Source organism: Petaurus breviceps, unplaced genomic scaffold, assembly GCF_028583685.1.
Source record: "Petaurus breviceps papuanus isolate PSGF00001 unplaced genomic scaffold, PetGlider_PUasm1.0 175, whole genome shotgun sequence".
NCBI classification, from domain to species: domain Eukaryota; kingdom Metazoa; phylum Chordata; class Mammalia; order Diprotodontia; family Petauridae; genus Petaurus; species Petaurus breviceps.
In genome coordinates, this window is record NW_027185764.1 from 7,981,506 (window position 1) to 7,992,830 (window position 11,325).

Here is an 11,325-nt window from a genome sequence, read left to right on the forward strand (position 1 = left end):
GACACTAGAGTGTTTTGCCATTTCCTTCTCCAGCTCATTTTACATTTAAGGAAACTGAGGCAAACAGGATGAAATTACTTGCCCAAGGTCACACAGCTAGTGTCTTAGGCCCGACACTCTATCCATATGCTCAGAAAGACCCGAGTTCAAAATCAAGCCTCAGCCACTTACGAGTTGTGTGACCCTGGGCAAGTCACTTCAGCCTCAGTTTCCTCAACTGTAAAATGTGAATAGCAATAGCAATTTCCCCATTAGGCGCTTAATCAAGGCTTGCTCTTTTTTTTTTTTTCCCTTTTCAACAGAAGGCTTACATTAGAATTAGAAACTCATAAGCCCATGCATGAGCTTTCTCACCTCCGCCCGGTAGGGGCAGAACAGCCTCATTTCCGGCTTTCCCTCCCCATCATGGCGTCCTCGCCACTCCCCCGCCATGCTACAGTTTTGACCTGCTTCCCGTGAGCCTCTGCTCTTCCCAGTTTCACCCTGGCCCTCGTTCCCAGCATCCCCCACGCAGCCTCCTAGACTTGTCGGACTCCAAGGTGGCAAAATGTCGTCCCAACGTGAGTGATCGAGGCCGGGAGGGGGTCGGGAGGAGGTGCCCGGCCCTGAGGCCTGAGGCGGGGGTTTGGGGGAGACCCCGGCTCAGCCTGCCGAGGGGTGCGGAAGGTCTTGGGGGGCACGCGAGGGGAGGAGGGCCCGACGGTCGCCGCTGCCCTCTGCTCAAGGACTCGGCCGAGGCCCGCAGGGGCCGGGCCCAGAGCCTGGGCCTCGGCGCGGACGGCGACCCTGCGGGCCCCGGGGGCGCGGGAGGAGCGGGCCGGGGCGGGAGCAGGCCCGGAGGCCTCCGGGAGCCCTGGTCTGTCTGAGGCGGCGCGGGAGGAGGAGGGGATGTGGAGAGGGGCGGGAGACAGGGGACCCTGCCCGATGGAGGGAGGCCGGGCCGGCCCGGCCTGTGACCCCGGGAAGGTTGTCGGTGCCTCTGCCCCACCCAGGGCACGGTGAGGGGCCCAAGGTCACGTCCTGCAGAGAGACTGGGCGCTCCGTGCCTGGAAATAGACTCCGTCTTTATCGGGACCTTCCGGATGCCCGGCTTCCAGTCCCAGCTAAAAGCCCAGGTTATGCGAGAAGCCTTCCGCGATCCCCGTTAGTGCGCAATAGATCGTCCCCAGTTTACCTTGTATATACCGCCTTTGATTCGTGCCGTGTTGTTATACCGTGAGCTCCATGAGAGCAGGGGTTCTTGTGCTTTTCAGCTCAGCCTTTAGCGCACGGAAAACACTTAAGAAGCGTTAAGTAATTGACTGCTGAGGTGATTTGAAGGTATCCCCGGAGGACTTGGGCCTTGACACTCCACTACCTACGTGACCTTGAGCTGAGGCAGGTCATTGGGCATTCATTTGTTGAGGATCAGTTATGGTCCGGGCGCTGGCCAAGTAGGCATACAAAGACAGCTTTAAAAACCTCCCCTGTCCTCAGCATTCAACAACTATGAACACGTAAGGGAGGTGTTGTTCACTTATGTCCACAGACTCTTCCTGTCCCCATTTGGGGTCTTCTTGGCAAAGATACTGGAGGGTTTCGCCATTTCCATCTCCAGCTCATTTTACAGATGGGGAAACTGAGGCAAACAGGGTCAAAGTGTTGGAGGCCTGATTTGAACTCAAAAGATCGGTCTTTCTGACTCCAGGTCAGATGCTGCATCTGCTTCACCCATCCCGACCTGTAAGGAAGGTAGTTTCAAAAGGAAGGATTGAAAAAGGCATTAGGAAGGTGGGATTTTAGTTGGGGCTAGAGGACAGGAAGCCAAAAGGTTGAGATAATGGGTGGGAGAAGAGAATTCCTCTCATGAGGAACAGTGGTAAAAATGCAGAGTCTGGAGATCCAGTGTGAGGATGAGCAAGGAGGCTAGTGTCACTGGATCTTCAAGGGGACAGATTGTGAAGGCTTATATTTGATCAATGGGAAAGTCACTGGAGTTCATTGAATAGGGGACCCAGGCACTTAAATTCTCCAGGCCCCAATTTTCTCACATGGAAAATGAGGGAGCTTGAACAGAGTGATCTCCAAAGTTTCTTCCAGATCAAGATCTATGGTGCTATGAGCTGGTGAAGTTGGGGGAAGTTTGGAAGGAGTGGGCTCCTTAGGATGGTGCTGTCATGTGGCAAAGAATAATATTATGTGTTCATAGGACAGAGTTGAAGTTGCAAACAGACATTTGAGTTGGAAGTAATAGCTAGCTATTTAGCAGTGGTTCCTCTCTATGGACAAGGCCAAGGCTAAATGACCAGTTACCTGGTATATTGTAGAGAGGTTTTTGCTTTAAGTTGGACTAGGTTTGTGGGTGACTAAAGGTTTCTTCAACTCTTAAGAATCTAAGATTCTGCACTTTGAAACTCTTCATTAGAAATTTATTCCCAGCACATTTTTATTTGAGACGCCGTAAAAGCATTACACTGGCACACAAGAGAATTCTAATTCTGCTATTCTCTGTGTGACTTTGGGTACCCAACTACCCTCTCTAGGCATCAGTTTCCCCATCTGCAAAATGGGATTGGATTAGATGATCTCTAAACTCCATCTGCAGCACTCTGTGAAACAAAACAATAAAATACCGTAGATCTTCAGGTGGAAGGGACCTCAAAGGTCATTTGCCAGTTTTATTAGTTTAAAAAAAGCTCCTTGGAGGTTTAATTTTTGTATTTGTATCCCAAAAACAGAGACTGTCACTTGGTAGGCATTTAGTACTGGCTTGTTGAACTTAATCAGATTGAGCATAGTGAACAGAAATGTCCTAATTAATAGGACATACATACTTTATAAGATCAGGAAACAACTTTTTCCAAACTTTCTATGGGCATAAAAGGAACAAAGGACAGCAGATGGTTGTAGGTATCCATGCTGAGGGGCTATTTCCCTGTCCATCCTCAGTCCCCCAGAATGGCAAGTTGGCTCTAATTAGAATAAATGATGTGTATTAATATTGCAATCATTCCATCAATAAGTATTATTAAGTATATAACTGTGATAGGCACAGCATTAAGCACTGGGAATAAAATCTCAAGTAGCTTACATTCCTGATGGGAGAACAACAAATCCATATGTGGGTCTTTGCAAGGTAATGATAGAGGGGAAGCATCAGAATCTAGAGGACTGGGAAGGGCCTGCTGTGGAAGGTGTTGCTTACACTGATCCCCAGTTCTTGGAGACAGCCTGTATGAAGGGACAGAGAAAGGATCCCAAACATCATCTGTGAGGAACAGCATGGCTGGACTATAGAGGATGGTGAGGGGAATAATATATTAAAAGACTGGAAAGTTAGGAAGGGGCCAGACCATAAAGAACTTTACATGCCAAACCGAGACTTTATATTTGATATTAGAAGTAATAGGGATACATTGAAATTTATTGGGAGTGGGGAAGTGACATAGACCGTGTACTTTAAGAAAATCATTTTGGCAGATGTGTGAATATATTTGAGGCAGCAAGAACAATTCATAAGCCATTGCAATAGTCCAGGCATGAGATGATGGGGGTCTCTCCAGGTTGGTGGACATGTGAGAGATGTTGTGAAGGTAGAAATAACAAAATTTATCCACAGATTGGACACATGTGGGGCGAGTGAGGGGGAGAAGTCATGGATAACAGATTGAGAGCCTGGATTCCTTGAAAGGATGGTCGTGTGCGCCTGACAAGCAATAGGGAGGTTCAGATGACAAAGTAGGTTGAGGAGGAAAAATAATGAGTTTTATTTTGGACAGGTTGAGTTTGGGATGCCTAGAGGACAGGATTTCAGTTCAGAATGTCCAATAGGCTATTGTCGTGATGTAGAACTGGATCTTAATAATTAGCTAATTAGGATAATGTCAAAGTTTTTGCAAGAACAAAGTTGCTATAACTAGAATAGGGGAATCAATTGATTGGGGAAAAAAGCTTGCTATCAAATATGTCTGAAAAGGCTGCTATTCAGAATTTAACAACAAATTTGATGTAAAGGGTGAACAAAAGTGAGGGGTCAGTTGTAAGCCTTGGTCACTGGGAGAATGGTCATTTCATTGACAATAATAAGGAAGATCAGAAAAAATGCAGGGGGGAAAAGGGGTAATGAATTATTTTTGAGATATCTAAGAGACATCCATTTCCAGATGTCTGATAGGCAGTTGGTGATGTTGTGAGACTGAAGGTCATCAGAGGGCTTGGCCTGGATCTGTAGATCTGGGAATCATGAATTCATGAGAGGTGATGAGATCCCCATGTGAGAGTATAGACAGAAAAGAGAAGAGAGCACAGGACAGAGCCTGGGCATGGCATGGGTAGAGATCCAGCAAAGGATACTAAGCAGACAAATAGGAGAACTAAGAGAAAGCCATGTTAGGATGACCCAGGGAATAGACCAAGAGGAGAAAGGTGGATGATAGTCTCAGATGCTGCAGAAAAAAATCAAGGCAGAGGACTGAGAAAAAGCCATTAGCCTTAGATTTGGCAGTTATGAAATCATTGATAACTTTGGAGAGAGCAGCTTCATTTGAATGACAAGGTCTGAAGCTAGACTACAGACATTTTAGAAGACGAATGACAAGCTTCAGCTAAGTAACCTTTTGGGGACCATATTTAGTGTCACAAAATTCCAGTACAAACAAAAACTTTGGATAATTCCTTTGAATTTTGTGGCAACATTTGAGCTTTGAGCAGCTCTGCTGCCCTGTCACATGATTTTTTTTATCTACAAACAAATCTGTTCCTATTTCTTTGCGTTAAATTCTGGAAACATTAGAATTTGTTGCCTTTGTGTTACAGGATCACATATATGTGGAAAGTGAGCTCCCCTTCCTTAAATGTTTTGCTGTCTGCTTTGTTCTCGTACTTTTATTCATACTTATTAGGGTATGTCTTCTCTTTCCCTTCCATTAAACTGTGAGCTTCATAAGGCTATGGTTCCCATCATTTTGTTTCTAGTACTAACACAATGCCTCATGGTAGGTTCTTAATAAATGTTTGTTGAATTAAATTTAAAAATGTATTTCTTGGCAACATTTCTTTTATCTCACATGATATTGGGAAGAAAGTGCAAAATATCTTAATAAAAAATTGTTAGGATTCTTCATGGTCTGTTCAAATGGATAAAGTGCTCAGGAAAAAATGGGCTTAAAATTACTTGGATTTTAAATCGCCAGTCTAGAACAGGGTTTGACCTATTGGTAGCCTTCCTGCCCATCCTACCTAAATTCTGTTTTTAAAATAAACATTGTTTTAAGATTAAATCATGCACATGGCACTATAGAATGAGGTTTAGCAAAAGTTTTATAATTTTTTTCTAACTAAAAAGAATTTTTATAGTATATAAATACATATACTCTTTGCAAACAAGTTAGTTCAAAAGGCTACCCATTGTAAAAATTAGAAGAGAATTAAATCAGGTACCTTTTATATCCAGGGGAGAATTTTTAACCAAGCAAGGGGGAAAGATAATCAAAAAGGTTAAATAGATTTAATAACATCAAATTGAAAAATTTTTGTACAAACAAAATCAAAGCTATGAGGATAAGAAGGAAGATACCAATTAAGGAAAAAACATTGAATCAGATATCTGATACAGTAATGGGGAAGTTCAGAAAAAAGGGCAGGAGTTGGTGGGGAGAAAGACAATGGGTTCTATTTGAGATATCTAAGAGACTTCCATTTCCAGATTCCATTACTTCAGTAGGCCATTGGTGATGGGAGACTGGAGGTCAAGAGGGAGGTTTGGTTTGGATCTGTAGAGCTGGGAATTATTTGCATAGAGATGCTAATTGAACCCTTGAGAGGGGAGGTAGTGAGGTCCCCAGTGAGAGAGCATAGACAGAAAGCCCAGGACAGAACTTTGAGGTGTACCCATAGTTAATGGGCATAGTATGGATGTAGATCCAACAAAGTCGAATATTCAAGTGGGAGAAGGCAGGTGAGACAACCAAGGGAAAGCAATGTAAGAAAAACTGGAGAACACGGTGTATCCTGGAGAGGAAGAAAATTATTAGTATGTGATGCTGCAGAAAAGTTGAGAAGGATGAGGACAGAGAAAAAGGCAAAAATTATTCTCTTTAAAAATTTTTTTCAAATACTTTTTTTTTAATATTAAGAAATCATGGGTAACTTACAGAGAGAGCAATTACAGTAGGATGGTGAGGTCAGAAGTCAGTTTGTAGAGGTTTATAATCAAGTGAGGGGAAAGAAAGTGGACCATGGCACTGAGGATGGCTGACTTTCTCAAGGATTTTAACCATGAAGGAAAGGAGAATGATTGGTAGTGGGAGGGTCGAGTCTGGGTTTTTTAAGAACGAGAGAAACCTGGGAGTGTGTGCTGCCCATTATATAGGAAGAGACTAAAGATTCTTGAGAAAGGAGATGAAAGAGGCCAATCTGCAGAAGACAGGACAGAATGAGATCACCAGTGCCCGTAATGGGGTTTGCCTTGGCAAGGAGGGCCACCTCTTTATGTGACAGTTGGGAAAGGCATCTGAGTGATGTGATTTGAAGAGGAGGAAGGAGAGGACTCTGAATGACCTCAAACTTTTTTTAGTGAAATATGCGGCAATAGGAGAAGCTTGTGGAGGGTTGAGAAGTTTAGAATAGTTGCTGAGTTAAATGGGACGACCAGTTGATTGGGGGTAGTTGATCGCTGTATTGAGGGCCCAGTCTAGATTATAGAAGTTTGTAGAGAATCCAGTCAGGACCATTTACTGATTTTCTCTAGCTCTCTTGAGCAGCCTGTGATTAGAAACAAAGGTAGCAGATATTACATGTTAGTCCTAGGGAATTGTTAGTCCTATGGAATTGAGGGAATCTTGAACTCTGGAACCAATATTTCAGTTCATAAAATTTGAGGTTCAAGTTTCAGCAACAAAAGTAAACCATAATAATGGAAGAAAAAGTAAAGTAGCAGCCAAACTGAAAGGCATCATTTTAAGGAATTTATAGGCAAATTTCAGAGACTAATCAAATCTCCCCCCCAAAAAAATAGTTATAATTTATCCAAAGTTTTGTTGGGCAACATGCCATAGTAGAAAGAAAGTGGATTTGGAATTAGAGGATAGGGGTGAAAATCCTGGTTTTGGTGCTTACTCTCTGTAGACAGGTGAGTTTAGGTGGGCCATTTCACCTCTGAGCCTTAGCTTGCTTCCTCATCTGAAAAAACGAAGGGATTGGACTAGATGGTCTTTAAGGTCCCTTTCAGTTTTTTTTGTTTGTTTGTTTTTTAAGCAATTGGGGTTAAGTAACTTGCTCAAGGTTACACGGCCAGCTATTATTTCTGGGCATGGTGCTGAGTATCTGAGCCCAGATTTGATCCAGGTCATCCCGACACTGGAGCTGGTGCTCTTACTTGCTGAACCACCTGGCCGCCCCTAAGCAATTGGGGTTAAGTAACTTGCTCAAGGTTACACGGCCAGGTGTTTCTGGGTGGGTGCTAAGTGTCTGAGCCCGGGATTCAATCTCCAGGTCCTCTCAACACTGGAGCTGGTGCTCTTACTCACTGAGCCACCTGGCTGCCCCACCCTTTCAGTTCTAAGTCCAAAGATGAAGTATTTTAATTGGCTTACTTATGTAGATTAGAATTAAAACTAGCAATGTATAATATCGGAAGGTTTGTAAATCCTTTAAATACATTTTCACTTAAGCTTCACAGTATCCCTGTAGTGTAGAAGATACATGTTAGCCACAATTTATAGATAAGCAAATTGAGACTTAGAGGAAGAGTTAGATTTTGTTTACTAAACTCTATTTAAGAAAGGGAAAGGGTCGGCCAGGTGGCTCACTGGCCCCAGAGTTGGGATGACCTGGGATCAGATACTTAGCACCACACCCAGAAATAACTGGTAACCTTGAGCAAGTTACTTAACCCCGATTGCTCTTTCCATTTAATTTCCAGTTAATTTTTTCCAAGCCACAATTATGTTGTTTGAAGAGCTAAACCTCAGCTATATGGAAAACTGAAGGGATCCAGTATAGCTGAGATTTTTATTATAGTTCAAACGCTTGGGCTTTTTTTTCCTCTTTCTTTTGGGTAAGATCAGACAGCTTTACTGAAATTTCTCTTCCCTGTCATCTTTCCTTTTCTTTCAACCCAAGTTTTTGACTTTATATAAGTGATACATCAACTAATTAATCCTCTGTGAACAAGTAAAAAAAAATAACCAGAAAACTGAAAAGCTTCATAAATCAAGAAAAGCTCAGAACCCCTTAGCAAAAGTACTCCTGTTAACTTGTCTTCTTCCAATTAAAGAAAAATACTGAAAATAAGGCAAAATGTGAACTTTTACCATTCCTATAATACCAGACCCCATTTCAAATCTGCTCCTTTTCAAATCAGGGGTCAGTGGGTTGGCTAATTAACCTAAAGTTTAATTTAGTTTGTCAGTGCATTATTACCCTGGTTAGTTTTACTAACTTGGCAGTGTATCACCTCAAGAGTGAGTGCCTCAAGGCCACAGGTTCCCCATTCCTGGACAAACAATGGATTTCTTAATGGAATTTTCCATTTAATTGTTTAATCAGAAGTGCAGTTTTTCTATTAAGTGCTTGATTTAAGTGACAGAATGCTAGAGGACCTTGTAATACTAAAATGTTTTGTTAAACAAGTTTTAAGTTTTTAAAAAATTTTTTTTCTTTTTGTCAGCACCACTTTCAACGCCACTTAGAGAACAAAGACTCCTTGATGTCAAGCTGCAGCAGCTACCAGCCTGGCTAATGAAGCGGGATTTTTCCCCTGGTGGGATTATCAAAGCTTTTCGTAGAGGTTTGTACTTTAAGAACATGTTTAAATACATACGCCTGAATACACTAGATAGTTTATGTAGAGGGTGGGAGAGGGGAGACACTATGTATTGTTTACATATGTGGATTTAAGTAATTAAGAATTTATTTGCTCAAATAGGCAAGTTAATTATTTGGATGGTTCATTTCCTTTTTTGAGTCAGTTTAATTATAATTAATTTCCTATGAAAGTCTAAAGGAATTTTTCCTCTTGCTTTTTTTTTTTTTTTGGTCAGCCAAAGAAAAGTAAAGTTTATTGAAAGTTCACCATATTGGGTAGACTCTTAAGGAGCCTGGGTATCTGATGCTGCAAGTGGGCCAGAATCATCTGACACAGAATCAAGTCTGTGCTGGGTCATCCTTGGCACTCTCACGACACATGGTTGTGGGAGGAATCTGGGGCTGATCTAGAGGAGGAGTTTGGGGAGGTCATCAAGAGGGGTCAGAAGTCTATGAGTGATTAAGGGTGGGAAGTTGCTGGAGGCCACCTGGAGCTGACAGACAATGGAGGGCTAGGCTGATAACAGAGGTCTGGGCCCAGCCACAACATAAGGCTTTTGGCCTTACTGCAAATGCCTCATCAAATGGGATGATTTAATAAGAGTTCAAGGGGGAGGGTTCCCAGAGCCTATACCTCAAAGATTCAAGGAGAGCTCAAGGGTCCAGAGCCTGCACCTCGTTAAGAAGCACTTAATCTGGAATCAGAAGACGGGAGTTCAAATCCCAGTTCTGCTTTGTGATCTTGGGGAAATCACTTCAAGCTTAAAAAACATCAAGGCAGTTACAAACTTTCTAATTAGATAAAACTTGTAACTAAGACTGTAAGAAATAAGGTGGCTATAAATAGAATATAATATGTAAATAGAAATAGGTGCAGTGAAGAGTACTGGCCCTAGAGTCAGGAGGACCCGAGTTCAAATGTGGCCTTAGACACTTAACACTTACTAGTGTGACCTTGGGCAAGTTGCTTAACCCCAATTGCCCTCTAAAAAACAAACCAAAAAAAAAAGATTGTAGGAAACATATATTTAAAATATATTACCATGCCCCAGTATACATTACTGAAATCCATTGCGGTTTCTGAGAAACATCTAAGCAGAGAATATTCTGGCAGTCCAGCATTCTCATTTCACCAGTAAGGAAACTGAGGCCCACAGACAGTCACTGACTTGCCCAGGGTCACACACAGATGATAAGTAGAGCCAAGATTCAAATCCAGGTTCTCTCCACTATTACTGCTCTGTGGCCTTGGGCAAGTGACTAGACCTGTTTTCTCATCCATAAAATTAGAATTGGATTAAGTCCCTTCTAACTTTAAATCTAATGATTCTAAGAGGTGAGAAGGATTCAAAGCTTTTTGACTTGAAACCTGGCACCCTGTCAGCAATACTCCACTGGTCTTAAGAGTTGGACAGTTTTGAAGTACCTTTCAAAATTTCAGTCTTAATAGGAAATGACTTACATTCCTTGCTTAGGTGTAAAAAAAATTATCATAAGGAGCACAAGGTAATTATGTGACATAAAGCTCCATTAAAATGTCAGCTATTGTTTATTTACAATTTACTGTTATATTTCTATTTATTTACTATTTTACAACGTCTGTTTTCTTAACTATACTAATGTTAGATACCTTTCAAGAGTGACTGACCTGAAGTTCCTATTAGGGTTTAATGCAGAGCGAATGAGTCTTTAGTTGTAGGGAGTTCTTTCCCTAAATAAATAAACACTCCCCTTTGCCTGTCTTTTGTCCTCAGGTTATGATGCATATTATAATAAGTACATCGATGTGAAGAAAGGTGGGATTGGTGGTGTTTCTATGGTGCTTGCTGCTTATATCCTGCTCAATTATTGTGCAGCTTACAAGGAGCTTAGTGAGTACACTTTCTATGGGTCTTTTAATATTGACAGGTGATCTTTGTAGTGCCCCATTTGTCTCAAACTGAATTGACCATCTGGACAGCTTGCCATTTTGCATCCAACTCTGCTTGGACCCCATGTTCTTTAAAAGCTAAAATAACTGGTACTGCAAACTGGGCCAGATGGGACATCAGTTTATTTTTCTATCTTATATCTGTGACTTGGTTGAAAATATTTGGTAACGAAATCCTTTGAATGTTCCAAGCACAGAAAAGGCTTCCCCCAAAAAGTATTGTCTTAAATTAACATAAATAGAAAAGGTAATTTTTTTTCATTGTAATTCCAGAACACGAACGGAGACGAAAATACCACTGAAAATTCAGATGAATTTTATCCCTCAGCTTAATCGTGCAGTTGTAACTTCCTGATGAACATCATTTGACAGGGCCAAATACCCAACATTAAAAGATGTATTTAAACCTGCATAGTGTTTGACTTTAAATATGTTTAAATTGGTGCTTTCACTTTAAGCAGGGAGAGCCCTGGCCTTGGAGAAAGTGGAGCTGCTACCAGTTCCATCTGTTTGGGGCAAAATGTTTTGAAGCATCTAAAAATTAAAAAGTACCATATTAGTTGAAACAAACAAAAAAAAAACAGAAACCAAGAAGGGTACCGTTTCACCAT

The 11,325-nt window shown here is 41.8% G+C and overlaps 1 protein-coding gene across 1 annotated transcript; it reads left to right on the forward strand.

Moving 5' to 3' along the window:
- Positions 1 to 443: 443 nt before the first annotated feature.
- Positions 444 to 11,124, forward strand: ATP5MF (ATP synthase membrane subunit f). The gene is made up of 4 exons (XM_069084737.1): positions 444 to 560; positions 8,648 to 8,767; positions 10,539 to 10,655; positions 10,988 to 11,124. The coding sequence occupies exons 1-4, from the start codon at positions 548 to 550 to the stop codon at positions 11,014 to 11,016; spliced, it is 279 nt and encodes a 92-aa protein (XP_068940838.1). The 5' UTR covers positions 444 to 547; the 3' UTR covers positions 11,017 to 11,124.
- Positions 11,125 to 11,325: the final 201 nt, after the last annotated feature.

Excerpts from the sequence above, each read along its gene's own strand:
- ATP5MF (XM_069084737.1), top strand. Across the intron at positions 8,768-10,538 it reads TATCAAAGCTTTTCGTAGAG|GTTATGATGCATATTATAAT; the intron begins GTTTGTACTTTA and ends TTTTGTCCTCAG. Across the intron at positions 10,656-10,987 it reads TGCAGCTTACAAGGAGCTTA|AACACGAACGGAGACGAAAA; the intron begins GTGAGTACACTT and ends TTGTAATTCCAG.